This window comes from Cygnus atratus, chromosome 15 (assembly GCF_013377495.2).
Source record: "Cygnus atratus isolate AKBS03 ecotype Queensland, Australia chromosome 15, CAtr_DNAZoo_HiC_assembly, whole genome shotgun sequence".
Taxonomy (NCBI): domain Eukaryota; kingdom Metazoa; phylum Chordata; class Aves; order Anseriformes; family Anatidae; genus Cygnus; species Cygnus atratus.
Window position 1 is genome coordinate 6,214,277 of NC_066376.1, and position 26,437 is coordinate 6,240,713.

The 26,437-nt window shown below is 46.4% G+C and overlaps 1 protein-coding gene across 2 annotated transcripts in view; it reads left to right on the forward strand.

Annotated features, from left to right (window-relative positions):
• Positions 1–26,437, forward strand: part of ADAP1 (ArfGAP with dual PH domains 1) — a 58,019-nt gene that overhangs the window by 1,323 nt on the left and 30,259 nt on the right. For both annotated transcript variants that reach the window (XM_035548764.2, XM_035548765.2), the window contains exons 2-4: positions 8,980–9,110; positions 10,867–10,958; positions 20,455–20,537. In XM_035548764.2, the coding sequence (XP_035404657.1) occupies positions 8,980–9,110; positions 10,867–10,958; positions 20,455–20,537 (306 nt within the window). The remainder of the gene's footprint in view (positions 1–8,979; positions 9,111–10,866; positions 10,959–20,454; positions 20,538–26,437) is intronic.

Genomic DNA, 26,437 nt, shown 5'->3' on the forward strand with positions numbered 1-26,437 from the left:
CAGCAATACTTCCCTGGGACTGGACCTCTGTTCTGAAACCCAATTTCTTTAATTATCGCTGTGCTTCGGTACCTTTGGCAAATAAGAGCTAGTAGTGGTGCTGTAATGTGCTTGTCTGCTCAGAAGGGACGATAAATATGAGGTGCCCTGGGTTATTTAATATAAGATGCGTAACTTGTGTCTGTAGGTAGTATATGAAATATTCAGGCTGGGTCCGGTTGCTCGTCCTGGGCAGGTGAGGCAGGCCAGGCCTTTCTGAGTCTGGGTAGGAGGTAATGTGGGACAGGTGGCTGGAGAGCCTCCGGAATGGGGTGTAAGCGTGGTCTCCACTGAGAAGTGGGACGCACAGAGAGAGAAGGGTGAGAGCTGGTACCGGGTGGACAGCTAGAGACAGAAAAGTACCAAAGCAGAGAAAATAAAGTGAGAATGAAAGAAGAGGAGGGTGGAGAACGAACAGGAGATGCAAAAGCACGTAGTACTTCTGTGCTCCTACATGTCGTCATGCTGCCGATCTGGTGCACCTGCGGGGAAGCGAAAGGTCAGGATCCCTGGTTAATCATGATTGCTTCCAGGTGGGTGTGTTCCTTCCCTGAAATCCTGAGGTGGTTCAGGAGCCATGATGAGAGGTAGCCATTTAGCTCAGGGATACAGATAACAAAGAATGGGATGGGTTAGAAATAAACCAGGTGAAAATTCTTTGTTAGTCAGTTTAATTCATGTATTTGGAAACTAGCTGGGTTTTCTTTTGCTCTTGGAAATGTTTGTTTCAGAAATCTACGAGTCAGTGGAAGTTTTTCCCTCCCTGCTGTTAAAAAAAAGGGTTTGTCTTTTGTTCCTGAGCCTCACCCAGGTGCCAAAACAGTAGCCACAGCCCTGGAGTGAGGGCTTGTCCCAGGCATTGCAGGCTCACGTAACAAAACCGCGAGTTCCTGATGCAGAATTGCTTGCAGCTGGGCACTGTTGTGACTAAGCTGTGACCATGCAAAAAATCAATCCCCAGGACAGAGGGAACGTCAGGGAGGCAGCACCTTTTCTCCTAGGCTGTGGAAGGAGCTTTGTCCTCTGCAGGGTCGTCACCTAGCTGGATCGCTGGTGAGCTCCAGGCAAAACCTCATGATTGCCTGGCTCTGGGCCAGCATTTGCCACTTAGATCAGCCCAGCTGAGGACAATTTAAGTGGCCAAGTCCTAGAACCAACGCTACTTGCGGGGTTAGTCTCAAGGGGCATTGAATCTGATGCTCGGGAAGGTCAGATCTATGCTCTCTATCTTCCCCAGGACCAGCGTGTGGGCTGGCAGGAAAATCTCTTACGCAAAAGCAGAGCTTCCGTAGCGTTGTCCCAGACGAGATTTTGAGGACATGTCTCAGGTAGGGGGAACAGGGTTACAGTGCTCTGGCCCTGACAGCTGGGAATGCAGAAAGGATGCTGAAGCAGAGACAGCGTGGCCAAAAAAAAAAAATCACTGTGGCTACATTTCACACTTGCAGTTCTTGTTTTATTTTAAGGTTCATAGTTTTTTTTTTATTATTAATTGCTGCTTTGCAGAACCTTAATTTTCAGTGAAAGGTGTTTCTGAATAAAAAAAAAAATCAGTTGCAGAAATGCCATCCATCCGTAATGAATAGTGAGATTGCATTAGCTACATCTTTGAAACTGAACTGTGGGGTAGGAGCCGCAGCAGTAGGGTTGTTATGGGACGTGGAGTGCCCTGCCCTTACGCTCACCTGTGTTGAAGTCAGGGTCCCAGATGTCATTTTGGGCCATGTTTGTTTTGGTGGGTTTAAAGATGTGCTTTCACAATGAAGACAGCATGGTAAATGCAGCCTTAAGTGCAAACTGAGCGATTGCTCTGAATTGCTGGTGTGTAATAGCTCTCAATGTATTAGAATAATCTTTTTTTCTTCAAGACTAATGTGGCAATTCAGTGCTTTTTTTCCCCCCTAAACGATTCTTTGTCTCAGGCAATCTTTCCACACGTCAGGAGAGCGATGGTTATCTCAGGGCATAACAAGACCTTGAGTATTTCTCCCTTTACTCCATTTTTCTGTAACTTACGGTTGTGTTTCCGCAGAGCGAGAGTCATTTTACATTGTGGGGGACAGTGAGGCTCTGATGACAGAAGTGGAAATCCCATCAAAGTATCCTGCAGTTTAAACCCTACAGTAGTTGACGTGGCTTTTTTTTCCTCTCTCTTTTTTAATTATTATTTTCATCTTTCTTATTTGGGTTGGATTACTGGGGACCTGGACCCTGGAAGGAGTAAGGGAAACATCGGCCTTCCTGTGCATGGGTCTCAGGTGGGGTGAAACAGAGAAGGAACAGAGGGTGAGCGATAGAGGGGAGCCTTATATCAGAGGGCTTTTGTGCTGCAAAACTGAGTGGATTTGGTATTTTGGTGTAGCGGTATATATAAAAGCCTGAGGGTGGGTGGCATTCAGCTGAGGGGGTTATAAACGCCTTCCTGCAGCCCCAGCATCACCTTGTTTCTAAAGCAGGTGAAGCTTTTCCAATCCCTTGCTTTCATGAAATAAGGGCGGTGATTCGAGGAAAACACACAAGTGCCAGGCATGGCTTGATTCCTCCTGGGTTAAGGAGGGCACTGAGAAGATCTGATCTCAAGCCTCTCCATCCCGTGTCCGCTCCCCAGTCCTAAAAACACAGATTTGGAAGGCAGGTGACTGAGTCATTGGGTCCTGTCTCGTACTGTCATCCGCAGTGACATCTTCTCATCCCCTCCGTGGAGCGATGGGGCTCTGCCGTGGAGCTCGTTCTCTCTTTTTGCCCCCACCACCTCCCACTGGAAAGCTGTTCCAGAGCTTTGCTGCTCTAATGGCGTGAAACGGTCTTTTCATTTTCAAGCTAAAAGCGGAAACTTGTTCCCGCACCTCCATTGTCCTCCAACTTAGAGAGTTCTTTTTCTTCCCAGGAATTTGCCAGCTCTTCTCCCTTGGCATAAACAGAGTGGAGGGAAAGAAGGGGGGAAAAAAAGTCCTGTGGCCATTGTATTTAGCCACGTTCTGCAGGGAAAGGGAACGTTTTCAGACAAAGGATGTGTAACGTGACGGTGCTATCTGTCCTTTCCCGATGCCCAGGCTTGCAGCAGTGCTGTGGGTTGCAGGCAGCAAGCAGAGGGGGCTGCTGAGACCTGACAGCTGAATCAAAAGACCTTGGCAACTTTAGTGCCTTCACTGAAAAATGTTCCTACTTAACGAGGAGTGTTGGTGGGAGGCTGTTTGGCTTCAGTTTTAATGTCTTTTATTGTTATTTTTAAACATGCATGGCCAGGGCCTGTTTATTAACCTCCTAATCCTTTCCCAAAGTAAATAGCAACAGAACTTCAGTGCTGAACATGGGCTTCTCCTGACTGTGGTATTTAGCAAATCAACAGCAGCCGAGTGGCAAGCAGAACGGGCTTTGCTTGCGTTGACTGCACTAAAACTTACACCAGTGATTACATCTCCTATCACAGGGCACAAGTTACCTTTCTTGTGCAGGGTAAAAAGAGGTTTTGCCTACCTGCAGAGGTTCTCTTCTCCCCTCTGATAAGTCTTTATCACCTCAAACAGCGGAAGGAAGTCAGAAATACGTGTGGAAGCCCCATCCCAGTAAAAGACTGGCTCCAGCTCAGCCAGTGTAGCTGGGATGCAGCCCCACAGCTTATGGCCCAGGCCATCGTTCGCGTGCTGGAGCCAGTGGCGTGAGCTGGCGGATGCGTTTCTGGGGCGCTGCAATGCGTTGGCCACGTTCTTGCGGATGTTTGTCTTGGTCAGCACTGGTGCAATAACTAGCTTAAGGCAAAAGGTGGAGGGGGACATGTGGGTGAATTTTGTGACTCAGTTCTTGCTCTTGTCTCGTGGCTATTTTGAGCCTATTACTTCTCTACTTCATGTGGGTTTTACTCAGGTTGATGGCATTTAGGGCTTTTCAAAGTGGAACCTTGTTTTTATAGCCAGGGTACTGGAAAGATTGGTTGAAAAAAATATATGCCACTGCCATCCCACCTCCAATCTTCTCTACTCTCCTTTTGGTTTGTATAAATTATCTTATCTTGGTTCTCATTTATTATTTTTGGGGGTTCAGCCCTAGTTTTTTCCTCTGTGGGCCATTCCTGCACTTAGTAACGTTGAGTTGAAGCTGCAGAGTTCATTTGCTGTATGCTGGGTTTTCCTGGGCCTTGTGGTGGCCCCAGGAGGCTGGTCGGGGAAGTTAATTTCTGAATTTAGCTGTGTTGCCCAAGTGTTTCAGTTTTGCTTTGGATGCTTCTCTAACCTCTGACTGTGCCTTCCCTTTCAGATGAACAAGATATGAAAATGTCACCCCAATGTCCTTATCTTGGCTTTAGTTTAGCTTTATCTATTTATTGTTTTTAAATGAAGTTGCATCATGTTTTTATTTTTAAAGTCATTATAATCTATTTACAAGTGACTAAAAATCTCTACTGCTTTGTGCAGTGAAAGCTTTCTAGAGCAAGCATTCTGGAGCAGTGATGCTGAAGGATAAGAGACTTACTGCACTTAAAAGACTTCATTTGGTTTAATGTTCCCTTTGTTCCTTGTTAGTCTTTATTCCTTTTGGCTTGGCATAATGGAATAAAGTCATTTGTGTGGAACTTAGGAACAGCAGAGAGTTTTCATTAGGCTTCACTGCTGTTTGCTTGACACTCTGGAGGCTTAGAAAAAATCATCTTTTTTTGGGCAGGGCCCAAGTGGTGACTAGTGCACCAAAATGGCAATATATCATAATCTGGAAGAGTGAAGAGTGCGTGGCAGTGACTGCATTTGCTGGATCAAAACAAATGAAGTGGCTTAAATAAAGTTACTGAAATCCCCAGGAGTCCAGGGCGCTCCAGCCATTGAGGTATCTAGCAGCAAGGTGATCTTCAGGTGGCTGCAAAGACTCCAGTTGGCTGCTACTCATGCTACGTCTGCTGATGATCACTGCTCTGCAGAAGCATCTCTCCACTGGCCGTGCAGTAGGGAAAGTCAGTTCCCTTAACCTAAAAGGTGCCACCAGTTCTTCCCCAAACTTCCTTTCCCAGTTGTGTAGAGACATGGATTTAGTCAGATGGTTGATAAAATGTTGTCTTGTCTCAGAGTCTATGTTAGTGCAGTCATTTGAAGTGTTGAAGCCTGCTATTATGCCAAAATTGAAGATCTCTGTCATTATCTGCCATGAGCTGAGGATTTTTCATGTCTTTTGTGCTGGAGAGCAGAAACAAAGACAGAGGGGCAGTGATGTGCTTTGGGGAAGGCTGTAGCTGCTGCGTGCTTTATGAAGGACTTTAAAAAAGCATCCCTGCAGAACTGGGTGCACACCCCTGGCCAGCTGCCTGTGGATCTGCCACCAGCTTCTGCGGATCTGTGGGTGCAGTGGCTTTGTAGCTGGATTTCTCTGAAAACTGTGTCACAAGCACGCGGGGCAGGCTGTGGGGCATGAGTGCAAGGGGGAAGTGGCCTTGGCAGAGACCTCCGGAAGATGGAGAAAAGGGAATCCTCCGCCCTCCTTCCTGCCCAGGGGCAGCGCAGTGACGCAGAGTCACAGGGATGCACCAGCCTGGGGGCTTGCATGGACCATAACCCCTGGGCTTGTTCACAAAATTAGAAATTTGCTAATAAATTATTTTACCAGTTACACTTCGGAGAGATTTCCCTCAGTATGTCAGTTGGTTTGGGGGATTTCACTACTTAACGATTTTTTTGGAGGGGTCTTACTCAACTCCTGAGGCTTTTCGATCTCTTCTCCATAAGGTTCTCTTTGGCGCTAAAAACCATTGGCAAATATGTGTAGTTCTGGGCTGCAGCTCTCGCAGGGAAGCAGGCCACAAAGAGCCAAGCATGTACAGCTCTTACATTCCCCACCCCCACCCCACATCCCCCTTGCTGTGTGATTTTTGGATTGAAGAGTTATATATTGTTAAAGCACGTAGAACAACAAACAGGAAGTTGCTATTAATGTACAGTAGCAGCGCAAACTGCCCGGTGTCAGGTTCGGTAAGTGCAGTTAAATGTGCAGCTCTTCTGCGGTGCTCCCCTACGTGCACGGCGTGTGATGCTGCCGTTTGGTGGAAACGGAGCTCAGAGCTGAGTAAAAGAAGAAATGCTGTAAGAAGGGTGACCAGGAGGAAGGGGCAGGTGTGGTTTTATCGAATGAGCTGAGATTATCCCTTCTGGGGAAGGGGTCTTGACACCACTGGCCCTGCGGTCTCCATCTCTTTTCTGAACACACGTATGGGCTCCTGTGTGTAGCCCAACTTTTGCTTTCTTAATTAAACACAGCTTGATATTGTGTGGAGTGGGAGGGATATAAGTTTAAGATTCTGGCCTAAAGAAAATACTGTTGGTGTTAGGAGAATGTCGTAAAGCCCCTTTTGTGGATAAAGCTTACTGCTTAAGGTGCTGTTAGCCCATGTTGAAAAGATGTGGCTTGGGTATGAGTTGGCTCAGTGTCCTTCAGACCTGACATCACCTCTGTCTGAGCCCAGGGATATTTTTACAGGGTGTTACCGAAACAGATCTTCACCCCTGTCTTGAGGAATATCTGATGTCTCCTAGTCCCGTAGCACACATCAGTGTAGGTGGTGAAGGGCTTACTTCTTTGAAAGGACTTGGAAACATGAAGCTGCAGACAGTATAAAGAAATCTACCTATGTGCGTAAGATAAAACTGTTAACGTAAAACAAGTGTTGAAGCTCCTGATTAAATCCCACAGAAGCCAATGCATGCTTTGATACATGTTTCCCTGAGACAGGTGCTGCTGCAATCAGATATCGGTGCTCTGGGAAGGCTTGAAGTGTGATTATTGTGTAGCAGCGTGGCTGAGCACATGGTGCTGCCGACTGCACTAGCTCCTGACTCACAGACTTTGCTACTGCCACCTCCTCTTCCTCACTGCTGCTGTCATTTGCTGCTCTGTGGTCACTCCATCCCACAGACCCTCTCACCATCCCTCGTGCCTGATCCCTCTCTGCCATCAGACCTTTACCATGGCCATTTTGACCCTCTGCTTGCTGCAGCATGACTTCAGCAGGCTTTGTGTTGAACTATGCTTGAAGATAGACCTATAACTCACAGCTAGAGATGAGGATGGGGATTGTGATGAGCTCCATGTGCTCCTTTTTGCCTATTTTTTTGTTTCTTTTTACAACTGAACCAGCTTTTGGGTTTGTAAAGCAGCTCCTGGACTGCCATAGGACAGTGGTGCTGCAGTGTATATAATTCTTGATTCTTGTTGCAAGCCTATAATTCAGTACCTGGCAGCAGCTGTTGTAATTGGGGTGCCTGTCTGCTGAGTGCTTCTTTTGTGATGTGAAGGAGAGTCAGCCCCAGGTGAGCATCCAGGGATCTGGGCCGATGGCACAGAGCACCCTCTGCCCTCACTGGTATTGCTGGATGCTGGTGGCGCTTGGTTCCTGCTGCAGTAGGCTTAGGTTGACTTGCACGTTTTTTTATTTACCACGCTTGAACTGTAGTGGTTGGAGTCCTGCGTGAGGATGGGAGGCCACATGAAATACTAAAAAACACCTTTATGTCTGGCCGCTAGTCCCCTGTGATGTGGCTGCTGGCTCTGTGGGACTTGCAGCAACTTGGGAATTCGGTCTCCTCTCCAGGGTGGACACCTAGCTGCGTCCCATGGGGCTGCTCACTTAGCTCATGATTTTATAGCTAAACACAACCAGGGAACTGGATTTGTCCCCTCCGTGGTGTGCTGGGGTCTGGTGGCCGTCCCCACGGGCAGGGGCTGGCAGCAGGCCTCGGCTGCCCACCCAGAAGAGCTGTGGTGCCCCGCGCCACCCTGCTCCCTGCTGCGCTGACGCGGCCAGGCCGTACCCATGTGTGAGGAGAACGTGCATTCCCCTGCTGTTACAAATAACTGCTGCTCCGTGAGGAGCAAGTGTTCAGCAAATTACTGTGGGGAAATAAACAAATGATGGTGGTTTGTGAGGAAGCAAGGCCTGCCCTCATTGCTCGGTGGCGGCCTAGGCCTGGGCGGCCCCCAGGCCTGTGCTGGTGTGGGGAGGATGAGGCGAGCGGCCCATGCTGGGAGCAGTTCTCCACAGGGAGGAGGCGGAGGAGCCACCATCAGTTGTGTGATGGTTTTGTGGCTGGCTTGGCGACTTGTCAGGGAGCTCTTTCTTCTGGGGTGCAGCTGGAATGGCAGGCGCTGACATTTGCTGGTCAGGGTTCAAACAAAGAGGCCTGTATTGGCATTATTGGTGATGAGAGACGCCGCTGGATGCGTCCTGCCCTCCGCTGCTTCGTGTCTGTGTTTTGGGCACTGCCTCTGGTGGCTGGCAGCAGCTCTCCTGAGGAGGAATTTGGAGATGAGGGACGTGTGTTTAAAGTGCTTTGTGTGAGACGTCAGCTCAGGGCTGTAAACAGCGTGTGGTTTTGCTCAGAGAAAGCACAGAGCTGCCACCAGCAGCCTTTTTCCATTAAGGCGAGGGCTGGAAACCCTCCTGGCTCAGAGGCCTTTTCTGCTGTGCAGCCACGACTGTGGGAGGAAAGTCTGTGTGCTGCATTTCCACTGTAAAAAACAATAAATAAAGTAAGAACTGTCAAAGCAGAGAAGCAGCATAAGGGTTTCCCTGAGCTGCTTGATTTATAGGGAAGTTTTGCTCCAAACAGGGCTCGTTGGGTGGGATTTGCTGGTGAAGGGTAGACATTTTGTTCTTCATGTGAGTGTGGATTGACTTCTGGGGTTCTTGGGCACATGCAGTTGTCTGTGTATTGGGTTTCTGTGAATAACTGCTGCAGCTGAGATTGCAGTTCTGTTAATTATTAGTGTAACTGGCATAACTGTTAATTTAAACTAACATAAACTTTTTTGTTGTATGTTTACTTGGTGCCTTTACAATCAGGGAACTCAGCCCTGGTGACTCCTTACCTCCCCTGCCATCCCCTGTCCTGGCCACCTCTCCTGCCTCCCATGCTGAATTTAATAGACCAGCCAAGTGCAATTTTCTTTCCGTTTTTCTTTCAGATCCGGACTGGGCGTCCCATAGCCTAGGGATCTTCATCTGTTTGAATTGTTCAGGAATCCATCGCAACATTCCACAAGTCAGCAAAGTGAAGTCTGTCCGTCTGGATGACTGGGATGATGCTCAAGTGGAGGTACATGCGTCTCGGGCTTGAAATGCCAGTGAGCTTGGGTCTTTGTTTTACATCACTGATCTAAATGCCACCTACCCTCCAGCTTCCTCACCAGCAAAGCAGTAAAACCAAGTCCTCTCTAAAGATACTACAGCAAATGTGATCCCAGGAAACTAAATTTCTCAATGCGGGAATGAGATTTGTGGTGTTGTACTTATGAGATCTGGTTGAAAAATGGAATAACCATTTCATGAAGAAGTTGGGAGGATTTCCCCTACCCCTATAAAATATCATTAAAATAGTGTGTAGAAATTATTAATTATAAATGGACTGTCTCCGTTTTCTCACATTACCTCCAGCTGTAGTCTACCATTCCTGCCCAGCTCAGCTATTTCTGACTTTCTTCCACTTAGCATTGAAAGCTTTTAAACTTAGTGTCCTGAAGAACTGAACCCTTGCAACGTAAATTCTCTGTATTTATACAACATACCTGAATAGATTTGGATGATGTTGCTAAAACCAACCAGGAAACCTATATGCTTTGACTGTCGTTATCTTTAAAGGCATTGAGAATGCTAACAGTCATTGATTTTTATCTTATTTTGTAGATTTGAGGTTTTTCTGAAAGCCACAGCTCTCAGTCATGTGTTTTATGAGGAAAATAGGCTTTTGTTTTGCATGGGCTTTCCCTTCCCTGATTTTTTTTTTGAGTAGACTCTGTATGTAAACTCAAGAACCTTCAAAACATGAAAGCAATAAAAAAAAGTGCTTAGAAATAATAAAATAAAAGCTTAGCTGCTTGTTCTGCTTGTGTGCTTGGCATTTGATACAAGGCAAAACACATTTAGCATGGGCTGTATGGGAGGAGATGTTTTTCTTAGGCTTGTAAAGTGACTTTCATTAAATAAAATAACATCTATGAATAGGAAAAGATGTGGTTTTGTTTGCAGTGTGTTCAGCTAGCCATTTTTATAAGAGGTCAGGAGGAAAGAAGGGCTGTCAGGGCAGATAATTTTATTTATTTTTTTAATATACTTCAAGCTCCTTTTTGAGGTTGTTGGCATGGCTTTGCAAAAATAAAATTATCCTTTTACAAGCGATGTGTTCCCCACCAAAGCAAACAGCATAGGTCATATTGTCAGGTTATTACCTTGCTGGAGCCATGTCTGGGAGTCATCACATTCCTATGCCTGCAGGTGGGACATGCCACTGTGTGCTGCCTTCTGCTGTCATGGGGACCAGTGGAAATTGTGCACGTGTGACTGGGTTGCGCACCCATCCCCAGCACTGCATTAAGCAGATTCTCTCAGGCAGTGGGATGTGATAATTTTCAGGGCAGTCCCTGCCCAGTAGGGTGGCCTGGCTCCTAGGAGGGACAGCAGCCCAAATGACTGAAATGATCTGATGGGATTTCCTATCCTACAGCAAATCTGTAGCAAAAAAAACCCCACCCTGATAGTATTAAGCAGACTGCTGTGGGATATTGAGCACGGACAGTTTTAGCTCCTTTTTCACCTCTGTGCCCTGTCTCTGAAATGCCAGGCTGGATCAGAGATGTAATATCTGTATAGTCAGAGTGTTGACGGGTCTCCAGGGCTAATTTCTGAGGCTTGGTTTGCAGGCACAGCCTTTACAGCATCCCTTCTGCACACAGAGAAACCTTTTAATAAATGAACACAGGTCCCATCCCACTTAGTTTATTACTCTGTAGAAACAAAGGAGGACAAGAGGAAATAGCATTAAAATTTCTTATTTTTTTTTCTCTTCTCTTTTACAGTTTATGGCTGCAAATGGAAACAATGTAGCAAAAGCAAAATATGAATCAAAAATGCCACCGTTTTATTACAAGCCAACATTTCTTGACTGTCAGTAAGTAAATACCTTTGCTGGTAAACAACATTTGTTTGTTTGTGCAGCTGCAGCCTCTGTAATGTTTTAGTTTTAGCATGATACATTTTTTTCCGCTGCAGAGGGGAGTTTCATTTATAGAAGGCCCTGAAAATCTTTGTTCTTCTGAACGCATATGGTAGAGTTTATACCACGCGTGGGATCTTATTTAATAAGTCCGGTTGAGATGATGCAGAGAAGTCAATAGTTTGTCTGTTCCCCAGACTCTTCCAGGTTCCTAGGGCTACAGAAATGCCAATTTCTACCCATTGATTTCTGCCTTTTCAAATAGCCCTTCTGCATCAAAACATAGCTCGTTTATCTGATATATGAGAGGCTATGTTACTTACAGAAATGCTGGGTTTTAGTGCCAAAATGGTGGATTTTTTTCCCTTCTTTTTTTTTTCCCTCTTGACATGACAAATAATCTCCTCCATGGGGACAAGCAAAAAGATATTGTATCCCTTACCGTGTAGCGTAAACCTCCATCGTAAGCTGGGGCAGACTTTACAGACCACTGCAGCCGAGCAGACAGAACGTGCTGTACTGGCCAGGGAGCAAGGAGAGGATGAACAAGTGGTGTTTGTTCTGCAGGATTGTTTTCTAGGGCCTGATCCTGCTGTGTACCAAGGGAGTTTTAAATGTATGTGGAAACGGTCTTTGCAGAACCTTCTCTGGAGGGCATAAATTCCAGAGCCAGTATTTTAGCATTAGCAAACTGGTGAGTAGTAGCCCTGAGATTGCTGCTTGAACTGCTGTCACCAGTGAACAGGAGGTTTTGTTCAGCACCGTGTTATGGAAATGCCTGGTCTGTATGTGAGGCTCTGAAATGCATTCAGACATTAAGAGGTGCCTAAAATGGAAATATTGGAAGCATTTGTAGGACTCCCTCTGTGAGATGCTAGCCTTTGAGTAGGAAGGCTCTGCTGTGTTCCCCAAATCTGAAATCACACCAAAAGTGAGCCAAAGGGTTCACAAGAGTCTCCACTCATTTTCAAGGTGACTTTGTATTCTTAATCCTATATTTGTCTTCCTATATCATGCAAAAAGCCCTTGTAGAAAAGAAAGAAGAGGGCACCCGTTGTCCCTGTGAAGTATATTGGTGGTGCATCCATTACCCACTACTCAACAGTGCCCAAATGCTAAATCTGGGAAGGCCCAGGTGTGAACAGCACTGCCTGGCCTTACAATAACAGAAATCGTTCATTTGTGCACAGTTGGCAGATCTCGGTTTTGGTCTTAAAATGGCTTCTGGCAACAACTTCCGCAGTGCCTGCAACTGCAGGAGTGATTTGAGGGTTGGCCAAGCCACTGTGTGTTGTGGAGAAGCATGCTCTGAGTGTGGCGTGGTTATCTTGCCAGGATTATTTTTCTCAAGAAAAACGTCTCAGTGCCTTACCTCTCCTCGTGCTCCAACACCTGCGCTTTGTGGGAGAGAGCCCAAGGAGGAGCTGCCAGGAAGGAGCTCCCAGCCAGAGCGGTCCCGCAGTCTCTGTGGTGTGTAGTGTTCATCCTGGGGAGCAGACAATGCAAATTCAGCTCAACGTGGCAGCACCATTGTTTATTTTTTTTCTCTATTTTGGAGGAAAAAATAGCTTCAGCAAAAGTGACTTTTTTTTCCTTTTTAACTCTGCCTCTCCCAAGAAGGAGAGAGGAAAGAGCCCACGTTTGTTTGACCATGTGGGGAGGTTGGGACCTTTCTGTTCCCACCTTGAATGGACGCTCCTGGGTCCTGACTAGAGGAAGGTGGGGGAAGATGGTTCACCACTAGAATAAGTGGGGTTTCTTGGGGCTCAGAAGTGCTTGTGTGAGTGAGGATCTGAAAGGTCAGGGCTATGACTTCGTAAGGACTCGTGATGGAAAAAAGATGCCTCGAACTGGGCAGCTGGAGGAGGTGGAGGGGACTTGCTTTGTGACAGTCAAGGACAAGACCTGCCTTCTGCCTGTCTGTGCTCAGGTGACAGGATTGCTGTTCTTCTGCCTAGCACTGGCCTCCCCACCCAGATGGAGGGATGAGAAGACCTGTCCTGACCCGGCTGCCTGCTTTCCTACGGGCCCTGGCATGCCATTAGCCCACCCAGCTCCATGCACAAAAGCCTGCCTCTGTCTCCCCAGGGCAGATGTATCCTATTGCTGCAGGGCCTGGTGGCCTCAGGTTTCTTATGATGCATGTCTCAACATCCCCATGAGGGCTGTGGTGCCCCTTGCAGATGCTTCTAGCATCCTTTGTCATCCCTGTGCATCCACTGCTTCATGGATCCTGCTGAGTAAATAGGTTGCACTTCCTAAGATGGTGCATCTACAGAAGGAAAATTGCTGCTTATTTCTCTTTTGCTTCTCCGTGGAGTTGGGTTTAAACCAAAAATCTACAGTCTTTTGGCAGAGCATTACTCATGCTTGTTTCCCTTGTCTTCTCCTTAGCGTCTCCTTGATGTAAAGAAGAAAAAGTGTGCTGCAAGCTCGCCGTGCTACCCAAATGTCAGGAGGAGTTGCTAGCTATGCCAGCAGCAACTGTGACGTGGATGCTGTCCTTGATAACCAGACAGCTCTCATGGACTGCTGCGGTCCTGAGAGGATCCAGTACCACATTTGTGTCGCTGAGATCCAAAATCCCAGCAGTTGGTTGTGCTGTTTTCAGACTTGCTTGTACTTGGGATATTAAGGATGGTCTTCACCTAGTGGTGCTTCTAGCAGTGACAGCACTGGGGGAGTTTGTCTCCCTGTGTCTCAAAACAACCTGCAAGCTGTAGATTTAGATGGAGATGCATCCCACTGGCTTCACTGGACGCTGTGGGCGTTTGGCAGTGCTGGAGGTCAGCACACCTCTGAGGCAGCTGTGCCCTCCTGCACTGGAGGGCAGCTACTGAACAGAAAAGAGCCAGAAATGGCAGAGGCTCCTGCCCAACTGATCCTCGCTGACTGCAGCTCCTGATGCTAAACTCAGGGGTATGATCAGATTTTAACCTCCTTCAACTGACAAGCTGCAAAATAATTGCATTGAGCATAATGGGAGTGAAATGTGTATGCAACCCATACGGAAGGGTTTTTGTTCCATTTCACGTCTCGGTTAAATTCAATTAGGTGATGGCGTGCCAGCCCTAGCTGCTGTCGTGTCCTTTTGGGGCCATCCGACCTGTGCTGCATGTTGTGAGGTGGCTGTGAACTGCGCCCAGCTCCCCTCGCAGCGGTCAGGCTGCGAGCACGCGGAAGCTGGCCCTGCTGCTCAGCCAGCTTTCAGACCACAAGCGTTTTCATCCCTTCTGCTGCTGGGCTGGCAGAAATGACTGTGGCTCGTTCTGAGCTCACTTAGTTTGGCTTCCTTTGATAATGCAGCATGGGCTTTGCTTCTGCTGTATTTTTCTTTCATCCTGTGGTGCTGTTGCGCTCCGGGGAGCTTTGCCGAGCAGTGGCTGAGCTCCAACCACAGCCCCGTAAAAGCAGTCTCTGAGATCACGTTGACCCTGCTGGGGTGGCTGCTCAATCTGCAGCCCTTCCCGGATGCCTGGTGGAGATGTACGTGGCCAGGCTTATAACCTGCAAGTTACAAGGGGGGCTAAGGTGTTGTTGTTGTTGTTGTTTCTTTATTTAAGGCTTTTAATTTTGTTCTTAATTAGGAGGCAATGCTAGTCCTCCTGCAAGCTGCTGCTTCTGGGACGGTTTGTCTGCTCTGTGCTTGTAACTTGCGGATATTTTGCACAGGGACAATTTTCAGCCTGCATGCCCGAGTTTCAGAGCTGAGCCTGAAGTTCTGCTCGTGTAGGTGCTCTCTGCAATAGCAACGTGGATGTGATCCCTTGCAGCAGCAGGTCTTGTTCACACACTGTGCTGCTGTACAAACAGCTGTGGGTATGTCGTGTGTTGGGGATGTTTTGAGGGCGATGTGCAAGGTTGTATTTTTCTTTCTCTGGTCAGAGGCTCCCTCTGCCTTTCAGTAGATAAATGCTAGCAAAGATCAGGGGAGCTCTGCCTTGTAAAGGGGTGTATATTTAGCTATCTCCCTGCCTTGCTGCATCCACATCACTGCAGCAGCATGAGCTGTTCCCAGCTCGCAGCCCTGGGTAGCATGGCCATGGCTAACACCTCCAGCCACCGCTAGCGCCACGCTGTTGTGTGCCAACCTGCGTTCTGCAGCATCTGGAGGTTTTGATGCTTCTAATTACAACACCCTGTGTTGGATGGCTGCAGTGGCTGGGCATGCTTTGTAGAAGCCGCTCTCAAGCTCAGCACGTCAGGATGCTGACATAAGAGCCATAAGGACAGGCTGTTCACTCATTTTAGTCTTTTCTTTGGGAATCCCTCTGCCTTGGTTGCTTGAAGAATTGCAAAGTTCAGAACGAGAGGGAAGAAGTGCTCTGGAGCCAGCTTGTCCTTTTTTCTACTTGCCTGTAATGTTGCTTCGTTCCTTGGAAAATATGTGGTGTTTGCTTGCTGCATCTGGCTTCTGCATCCTCCAGAAACCCCATTGTGGCTTCCTGGCTCTGTCAGAAACTTGGCAGTGGTTACAGAAGTTGGAGGAGTGCTCTAGAATTGCCCAGGGAAATTTTACCAGCTGTGCACAGGAGAAAAAAAAAACAAAACAAAACAAAAAACAGACCAAACAACAAAAAAATCCATTCTGCCCTCTCCTTTCATCTTCCATCTGCCAACAGCTTGGCCCATGCAGCGGGAGCAGTGAGCAGAGCAGCCAAGTTTTGTACATCTGGGGAGTCCCTGAGGCTGAAAAGAATACCAGACCCTGCTCCTGCACCAGCACAGCGCTGACCCAAAGAGTGTTGGGTGAGGAACTTAAACCACAAAATCACTCTTTGGATGGTCATGAGTGATCTTGTTCCAGCTCTGTGCGCTGGCAGCAGATTGAGAGCTGTACCAGTAGTGTTTCCTGGGGTGGATACAGTGCAAGCACAGGGTAAAAGTGAAGGAAAAAGGCCTTCTTCAGCCACATGCTTGACAGAAAGCTCTTAGAAGATGGAGACAAGCTCTTGCTGGGCTTTTGCGATGCTGGAAGTACGTCCGTGTCCCTGCCCAATACTTAACAGTGGTTCATGTTGCTTACTTGCTTGATTCAGTAACACAGAGCATCATACATTTGGTCTTCATGCAAAACACTTAAATATACTGACTGTACAGTGCACTTAAGTGCCTTGGTAGGAAAAACGGGGCAGTATGGGTTGTGCTGGGTAGTTGCCTCATCTGGAATGAGGTGAGGCATCAGTCAGAGAAAGGATGTATCCCAGTAAGGCTTAATGATTAAGGTTGAGCATTTTGCTCCAGCTCCCACTTATTGGTCAGATTCTTCAGATCTTATATCCATGGCTTTCAAAAGTGCCTTGATGTCTTGGGTATAAAGATCTCGGGGTATTGCAGCACAGCCTCTCAAAGACTGGCTGCTCGTTGGTTCCCGAGTGCTGGAGCCTCCTGTGATGGCTTGAGTCACGCTCAACTCCCCTTGCACTGGTAAGGCTCAGAAATAGTGAAAGCTGTCTTACCCCCATAGGAAAAGGTGCTGGAGCAGGATGTGAAGCTGGAAGGGCTTTTAGTCTACGCTGCAATGGCTGCCCTTGCACTGTATGAGCAAAAATTTGGACTCAGACTTAAAATCTCATTAAAACAGAGTTTTGACAGAAACTTGGCATAGCCGTGTCCACAGAATTGCCTTTGAAAAAGCATTTTTAATTTTTTCCTGGACAAACCTCTGACAAGCTCCAGATGCTGCAGATTTGGGTTTCGGAAAAGACGTTCCTGGATGACGTTCTTTAGTCTTTGTCTGGTTTGGTGGCTTACAAGGACATCACCAGAAGACTGATGGTTGCTCTTCAATGGCTTTTGGGCCGCTTACAGCTCTGGCTGGGGCTTCTTGACTGGCCTACGTGTCCAAAAAGCTGCAGCAGCTATGCAGCCCCTGTGGTGGGTGCACCATAGAGCATCCTAGGAAAGCCAGCCCTGCTGAAGGTCTTGTTTAACAATAAATTGGAGACTGTAAACTTGGCTGACCAGCACTCCTGTGTGGAGCACAGTGAGGCCATGCAGCTACAGTTTGATATCAAACTGTTGGAACACAAGAACAGCCTTTCCTGTGCTGTTTTGTGCTCTGCAACAAAGGCTTTGAGTATGTGGGACCAAGATAAAGCTGTTCCACTGACTTCTTTTAAATCATTTCTTGCTGATCCTTTGGCAGGGGCCACGTACTTTCGTGTGGGTGGCCAGGCAAGCAAACAAGTACCTACGATGAGATTTGGAGGTGTTGGTGTTGGCAGTGTGTTGTTGGCCTCCGGATCCACTGCCTCCTTGGTGCCACGCAGTCCTGCTCCGTTCGGTGGGCAGCTACTATTCTGTTGGAAATGTAATCTTTCCCTATTTTTTTTCCTTTGCTCCCAGGTTTTCATCCTGGTAATTACAAAGAGCTTTGTTTTAATTGCCAAAACCATGACACATTCCCTGTAAGCAGCAGCCTGCCAGACTTTAGGTGGGCTGTTCAAGCTTTTGGACTTGATCCTGAAAGCTGTGCGTCTCCGCAGTTCAGGAATGATGGTTATATTTTTCTAACAAATACAAACTGCCTATTTGCTGCACATCCCATCACCAGAAATGCAATAAAATACCATAAGGCTACTGCTACAATCATTTCTGTTCACCGAGCGTTGAAATCAAAGGGGGCTTTGGATGTAGCGTCCTGTATTAGGCATGTGATATCTGACCTGGGTTATTTACGTACAAATTAACCTCAAGAAAAATACACTTCAACTAAAACAGAGAATTCTGTCAGCAGCAAATGTCTAAAAGCCCCCCGAAGGCATACTTAAAATGAAATGGAGATCAGTTCTGAAGTCTAATGGAAACAGTAGAGGGACTATATGGCTTAGGGACCTTTGGCTTGGCCCTGAGCTCTGATTGCTTTCAGATCCCGTAGATACTGAGACAAATTCCTGTTTAGATTCACGCAAGGATTGCCAGTGACACTAGGGTTTAACTCCAGACTCAAAAGCTTTTTTTTTTTTTTTTTTTTGTGGCAGGATTGCCTCCGGTCCATGGTACTGAGTATGGTCAAGTCCCTGCTCAGCCTCTTAGTCTCCTGTAAGGAGATGCTGGACTCCTCGCCGTCCTCCTTGGGCCTTTGTTTCAGTTTCTTTTGCTAGAGCTGTTCTGCTTTCTATAAATAACAACTGGAGCAGAAGCTGCAGCTGCCGGCCTTGCACCGAGTCGTCCTAACTGCGGGCTGCTCTTGGTGTAACTTGATTTTTGGGAAATTTATTGCTGAAAGAACCCGGGTTTGTGATGATGAAGAAGGAAGAAAGAACGTGTGAGGTGGTGGGAAGTTGTGTGAGCTGGGAACGCAGCGTGGCCATAGTCTTATCTGCCATAGCACTTGCCACTGGAGCCACTTGTGGCCTGGCCCAAGTGCTGGGAGAGGTTACCGAGAGCTTCTTGCAGCTTCTCAGGACGTACACTTGGGCTAGGTGCCTCACGACTGATAAATCTGTGCTCTCTTGCACAACAGCTGTGGAGATACTGAACCACTGTCACTGACAGCGTCACGGGAAATAAGTCATTGCAGAGCACTGTTCCCTAAGGCGTAAGACCAGCAGAGTGTATCTGTTGTAGTATTTGCATTATAGAGCAAGAGTGTTTTCCCATTGCTGCGCATGAACCTTATTTAAACATTTGCATTGGAAGGCTGACTTTCAGAGGCTCCGAACAGCTGCAGCTCCTGCTGAACCCACTGAAGTCAGCTGGAGCCGAGGGTGGTGTGAATTCTCTTCCTTATCGTTAAATTCCTAATTGTCTTGTTGAAAAGGTCCAAGTTTGGCTACAGTGACAGCAAGCTGTCTGCAGCAGCCAGGCTGGAAAATTGCACGAACAGAAACAAATTTAAGTACTAATGTTGATTTTGTTTGGTTAAGTTTCTGTAGCTTTCTTGATGAGCAGCAGAATACAGAAACAGGCCATTAAATTCTTCCTTCTGGGTCAACAACATTCTACATTTACAGTGTTGTAGGTATCGGATCGAGAAAGAGGATCCTGCTTAGCCCAGAAGACCCCCTTGCACGCTTCTGCGAAGCCCATCTGAACCCCCCCATGAAGGTTTGAGGATGGGTTATCCTCAGACTAGAGCGTGGCACAGGGTGGCAGCAGAAGAGGGATGGGTGTTTGCCTTCCGAGTTCACAGTGAAACTTGCAGATGTGTGTAACGACTAAAGATCAGTCCTGAAAACAGGAACAGAAGTGGGAAAGGCAGATTCAGTGCATTATTTCTGTTACAGCAGAAGCTCCCAGTTGAGTTTTGGATGCAGCGAAGCTGTGTTGCTCCCTGAGGCTTGTGGGAGAAGGGTGGGGAGATGAAACAATGGGTGGGATAAAATACATGTGATAATTTCCTTCTTTACTTCCAGGAAACCTATTACACCCACGGTTCTGTTTGAATAATATCTTGCAAATTTGATCTATTTGTTTGCTGTAGCCCCCAGATGAATTTTCACAAGCAATACCAGTACGCTTATCTTCTTCGAACATTTCTGGAATGTGTCTTGCTGGGAAGCTAGTGTTAAATCTGTGCGGTCAGCAAAAAAAAAAAAGCGGAGATTCTTAAGCATATCAACAGTTTTCGTTAGCGGGGTGTTGATGTGTTGAAGTGTGATGGGTTTTACAGAACACGCCTGATGCTGGGGGATCTTTCACTGTCATCAGTGTAGGCCACTTCTAAATGTCTGCTGTGAAGCTGGGATGACACATGCCGTTATTTCCATGTGTTTCTGCCTGCCTGGGCTATTTAAGGTTCCTGTGCAATTAACAAAGCACAGTTAGAGCTGTTTGAAGCAATTGCTATCTTATTCTAGATTTAAACTACTTATGTCCTTCATTAATTCCAGTACTCATGCTAAAATAAAATAACAAAAATATATTTATAATGTCTGGGTTGTTTATTCCTTTCTGGAAGTCTTGGTATCATTTTCAGCATGAAGAATAGAGGACTTCATAATAGACATGTTTTCCACCATGTGTCATAGATTTCTTTCTTAGGGTAAGCAGTCCAGGCTCTAAGTTTGAATGTACCAAGTTTCAGTTTTCATACTGACAGTTTTAAGGCAAAGTTTTTTTCTCTTTTATGTTTATTGGTTTTTTTTTTGTTGTTGTTTTTTGTTGTTGTTCAATGATCCCATTTACTAAAGAATCCAGTCTGAGGAGCTTATGTTTAAAATTGTTCCTATACTGAGGGAATTATGTGCAGAGGCTGATTGGGTGGGTGGAAGGAAATGGGCTATTTTGCTAAATCTGTAGGTCTTAGTAAATTTCCAATAAAATAAAACAATTGATTTGCTCTCTAACACAGTGGAAGAAGCCCTTGACTCCAAAGTGTGCAATTTAATTTTCAGAAGACTTTTAAATCACAGTTGTATTTTGATTGTAGAATTAACGATTATGGATTCTTCCTTAGTTTATCTTGGACCGTGTCTACTTTTTTCTTTTTTTTCTTTTTTTCCAGACTGCTGCGGGAACAGTGGATCAGAGCCAAATACGAAAGGAAAGAATTCATTCACAGTGAGAAGCAGGAGCCTTATTCTGCAGGTAGTGAAAGAAACTTTTGGCAGATAAGTTTTTTGATGTCCAGCACCTTCTATTTTTCTTGTATCTGTTTATATTTTCTTTATATTGATTATTGCTTGTACGGCACTAAAGAGGAAGAGACAGTATGATTTTTTGGACAAGATTTGGCCTGGTGTTCCATGTATTTGATTGGGAATATTGGCAATGTCAATGCCTGATGGAAAGAAATGAGTTATCAGGAGTCTTTCTGTTGACTTCAATGGGCTATTCACCCACAGTCAGTAAAGTACCAGTGATTTTATTTCTGATAGCCGGAGACGTAAATGCACATTAAAATGGAGGTAAGGGTGTTTGTCTCATCATGGTGGCTTTTGCTGTGGAAAGATGAAGTAGGATTAATGACACAGTCTGGGTAATGGTCAGTGAGGGCCAGGTTCAGAGAATGAGTCAGTTTTCTTAAAGAAGGGCAGAGTTTAAGGAGGAGGTGCAGGGCTTGGCCAGGTTCCTTGTGCAGCTGCACCAGCATAAGGACTGGCACGAAAGCACATGAAATTAACTGGATACTTTTTTGCTATATGTAAGTGGCCTTTAATTTATTCTGCATATTAAGGAGTTGACACCAGCTATGTGCATGCATGACTCTGGGATAATTTTATTACCAAGAACCATGTTACAGATGAAAGGTTAAAATTCTATTTTCATTCTGCTTTTCAAGACTAATAACAAGCAGGTAGCTCCAGCAGTTTGCTGCTATTAAAACTTCAATTAAAATCTGATCTCATATAGTCTCAATTTATGTTTAGAGTCTTTCTGCTCCGCTTTTTTCTATATATGAAACCTGCACATAATGTGCGTGCATGTGTGTGTGTTATCCATATTCATGCATAGTATGCTGCACATTTTAGGTTTTCCAAACAGTCTGCTGGAGTCGGACGTGTTGTATTAACGATAAATTGTTGGTTTCCTAGACAGATTTGGAATTTATCTGCCAGTATGTGTATAACGTTCACCCAGGAATACGTTGCCATTTCATACCGTGCAACTTTTAGATATAAAAGCCCAGTTTCAACTGGGTACTTCAGGCAAATGCATCGTTTTAAGCACAATTACTCCTTTTGACTCCAAGAAGAGGGTGTACCTGGTTAGAGAGAAGTATTTGTTTCAGTGTTGTTTGGGCAGAAGGGCAGTGTGTTCTGAACTTCCTGAAAAATACCATAGGAAGAGCTCAAACAGGAGTTTATTTTAGCATCGTATTTTGTAGCTGCTTTTTCAGTAATGCTGTTGCATAATACTTGACTGCATGGTGAAGGGATAGGGTTTTCTCTCCTCTTTGAAGTTCAAACACCATTAACTGCAGAACATAAAAGAGAACATGGCAAGCCATTTTAAATGTACAACACTTGCGGGAGAAGGAGAGGCAAGAAAGGCAGGCTGATGGGCACCTTGTAGGTTGTGTACCATTTTTTTAGTTCTGTGTATTTTCTCTGAGAATTGTATCATCATCAAAATCCAACATGGGAGCTGTGTAAATTACCTTGGCGATGCTAACCAGGATGTCATCTGTTCATTCTTCTGGACAAAGCAGGGAGGTGGGGACCAAACTTCCAGTGCCAACTTACCCTTTCTGGTTCACCATAACAGCTCCTGAAGTGTGCTTGCATACCCGTGCTTCTGCCTGTGCCAAACCATGCTTCTTCTGCTGGACAGCGTGACGTAGCTCAGTTGAGGACACTGTTTTCAGTTCTCTGGCTCTTGCACTGAGATCAGTTGTTTCCCAGGGCCGTGGCTTGTGTTGTGTACGGTGCCGGATCACCAGGTTGCCAAGCTGGTGTGAACCAGTGCTATCAAGGAGCTTGTCTGAGCTATGCCATCCAAGGCAGGCTGGAGTTTGGCACTTGCAGAAGAAGCTCAGCCACATCACTCGTCCCTGCTCTGCCCTTATCACTGCTTGCAGGGAGTGATCCAGCTTAGCAGCTTGGAGGATGCGCCCTGTGTGGAGTGATCCTCATGTGCCTGCTCGTGCTGGGTTCAGCGCTGCTGGGAGCTGCAGAGCATCTGGGCAATTGCTTTCCATTCATGACCTCCTGAATGGGGATGCACTGGGGTGGGACTGATACAAGGATGCCCTCTTGCCCACCCCACACCCAGTTTGTGTCTCATTTAAATTTATGTATATCTCGCTTTCTCTCCGGTGTTGCCTTAGACCATTTTTTCTCACCATTCTGAATTCCCTGGAGGGGTGTTAGATTACCAATTTCTAAGCATGAAACATTTTGTTGCTAATAGAGATGTCGGTATCCATTTTCTGTTGTTTGTTGGAAGATTTAATTCCATTTTACAATCCCAAGGGCAGTTTTGCATTCTGATATTTGCTCAACAATTGCATAGAAATAAGAAAATGCTATCTTTGAGCAGTTTTGAGTAACATCCTTTTCCAGGCAGCCTGACGAAACCCTAGTCAGAAATTCAGTGTTCTCGTCTTCAGAAAGTCCTTTGGGGAGAGACTGCCTGGAGCCTGTAGATGCCAAGCAGAAGCTATCGCAGCCGAACTGACAGACCTTGGAGAAATGAGTCTCAGGACAGGAGTGTCAGATGTGCAGGTCAGCGCTGAGACAGTCACATAGGGGAGCCTGGCAGGGGGATGCGGCAGACTCATTGGCTGCTGGTGAGAAGTATAAACAAGAGACACGAGTGCGGGATGCAGAGGCAATGCATAGCTCCAAAAGGCTTTGTATAGCCCCTGGACCAACAGGAAACTGCCCTCTGTGGTGGGAAGTGATGTAAGGCAGCAGACAATGGAGTTGGGAAACACACACACCTTGTGTGAACAGAAATCCCTGGTGTGGGCAATGTTGAATGTTCAAGCAGGTTCTCAAGCCTCACCCCAGACAGGAGCAATGGCTGGAGATCCACGGCCCCTGCTTCAGATGTCCCCTCTCTGGGACACACTGTTACACCTGCAGTCGTGGCCATTTTCCCTTGGTACAAGATTCCTTATAAGAACTTCCACTGAAATTGTAGGGAGTTTCTTGCTCCCACAGGAAGCCTTTGGGTGTTAGCCCATGCGCCACTGACAGCTGCAGCTTCCAGCTCCTGTGCCGTGGGTTAGTTTTTCAAACTTTTATGGTTTCATTCCTCTGAATGAGCCATCATTAATGAGTATGTTAGCACCATTGATTTTAGTGCAAGGAGTCAGTTTGAGTTCAGGTAGTGCAAGAAGATTAGTAAAACAGTGATTAAATGCTTCGGTGATCCACTATCGATTCTTAGATACACCCTTTTATACGTTTGAGCTCTTAATTCAACTGTAGTATTAGAGCTAAATAATCTGATCGTCCTAGACAGACTTCACGAGGCAAAACATTATTTACACCCCGGTAATCCTGATTAATGCTGTGGCTGTGTTCCTCATGCTACTGATACGTTTGTTGCGCAGTGGCGTAGAATAATACTGATTTTAAGACCCACACATTAATGTGTTTGAGGGTGGTTTTATCCCTTCTGATAAATGAACTGACTCAATTACTGTCAGTCTCCAGCTAATTGTCCCCTCTCGGGGAGTTTAATGGGGCACAGGCACTGACTTCTGGAAGTGAAGGGTGGTATTAATTGCCGTCAAGTTCCGATCTGGAACTCGAGGCAGTTGAAAGGTTTGTGTGATTGTTCTTTAAGAGCTTGGCTGTTTTCCCCTGCTGTTGATTGGCAGCAGTTACAGCAATGCTTTCCAAATGTTGTGCTGAAAGTTAGTTCGTTTGGTTGCTTTTGATTACTCTTTATCAAATAGATTTATTTTAACCAAGGAAGGTGTGGAGGAAGTAGAACAGTGTTTTCAGAGCTGGAGCATTATGATAAATTGGTAAAGATGCAGCTGCTTTAATGTATCTCAGGCCACAGATGAGAAGGGGATGTGCCTGTGGCCAAGAGAAGAAAGCAAAAGGGAGGCGTCAGCTCCTGTAAGCCTGCCTTTGGCTTCTGATGGACCCTTCCCATTACCACCAAGGTGCAGGGAGATCTTTGGATCTTCACTTTAACATTAGCAAATGAAACTGCTTTACCTGGTGTTAAATCTCTTAATGATTGTCAGGAAAAAAAATGGCGTAACTTTACAGTTTGGGTCGTGACAGCACTTACCCGTGGGCTGAGCATGGGAAGGGCAGTCAGAGAGAGCTAATGGGCGACGAACAGAGATGTCAGTCTGTGTAAGAGGATTTGGCACCTTTTTCTTGGAAACGCTGACTCTGTCGGTCTGTTGTCGGGTGCTCGTTGTGGGTGAGCCCTGGGTGCTCATGCAGTCCATGCAGACAAAGCTCACCAGAACAGAGGTCCCGGCTTTTTTTGACTAATATCTGCACAATTGATGGTAGGCAGATAAGATGCATCTGAAAAAGTATTCTACAAATAAATCAGTGTGAAACCGACTGAGTTCCCTTCTGCCATTGCCTTACTGTTCCTTGTCATTGGGCAGAATGTTTTTCCCCTCTTTCTTTGCCTCCTACGGCATCTTTCCAACTGCGATTTCCATGCAGGACCCAGCACTGAGATGTTCTGCTGGAGGGGATGTGAGAACTGGCAGTCGGTAGCTGTTGGAAGATTTAAAGGTTTGAAGTGACCCTCAGCTGGATGGTGAGGCGAATCCTGTCTCGTGATGCAATGAGCTGGTCCGGTGCCAAAGCTTTTCTTTGAGCTCCAGCTGGTTGCTGCTTGGTGGGTGCATTTTGCCTCACCATTGCTGGGAGGGGGAGATGCTGCAGATTCCCCAGGGTGCTGCTGTGTGGAAGACACTGAGCTGCAGAGAGCAAGCAGCTTGTGTCAAGTGTCTCTCAGGCAGGGTATCTAATAGGAAACCGGAAGGCAGTAGGAATTCTGCTTCCTAAAACCAGATTGATTGTACAAAGTTCAAACAAGGCAATTCTGAACGTACACGTGGTGTTTCCCCGGCCTTGCTAAAGCCACACACATCCGAGCAGACTGTTCTCTGCTGGTCTGCTCCCTGAGCTGATCCCCTTGTCTCCAGCAAGGATGCTGTTAGCACTTCCCTCCTTCCAAAGCCAGTTGTGAAACTCACTGCTATGCGGTGATGGGGGTGCTCTCAGGGAGCCAGAGGAGCACCATGGATACAAGGGACAACGGCGGATTGGGTTCTGGCTTAAATGCTACCAGCTGTAGTAGTGGCCAAGGCCATACGAATAATCATTTGACCAAATACTTGATGTTATTTACACTAAAACAAAGGCAGGGTCATCTCTATGGGGGGAGAGAGAGATTCTGACTCACTGGTCTTCTTAAAGAGTCCAAGCCCAGGAGAGCAAAGCCTCACCAGTGAGGTGCAGACGTACAAGACGTACGTACTGCTGAGAGATTATCTGTGCCGTGTATTGTTATTTAATAAGGTCACTGAGATGGTTCAGCAGTGATTTACAGGCTCTCAGACCAGGGTGGAGGTGCTTTCCAGCACAGTGTGAACAGATGGCGAGCACGGGGTGAACTTCGTGCAAGCAACAGCTTCACCAAACGCAGCTTGCTGCAACTTTGCTGCAAATGCTGCTTTCTTGTATTTTCTATAAATAGGCTGGCACGTCCTAGCGCTGTTAATTTATCGGGTCGTGGAAGAGCAGTCAATAACAGGAGAAGATTTGCAGATCAAACGTGCTGCTACCAAATCTGCATGCCAATACCATTCCATTTTAGTAGGACAGGGGAGCAGCAGTTCTCCCTTCCTCACAGCACACACTGCTGCGTGTCTTTCACGTTGAGACATTTCCCAAAGGCGTTCGGGATGGGAATGTATCCTTTGCAAGGAGGGAGGATGTAAATGCCAGCAAGCATCATTGCTTCCGTTCTTCAGTCATGGGAGGCTGCAGCTCCTCAGCTGATGCAAATTGTCCTAGGTCCCGTAAAAACGGCGAAGGAATTGAGATTTA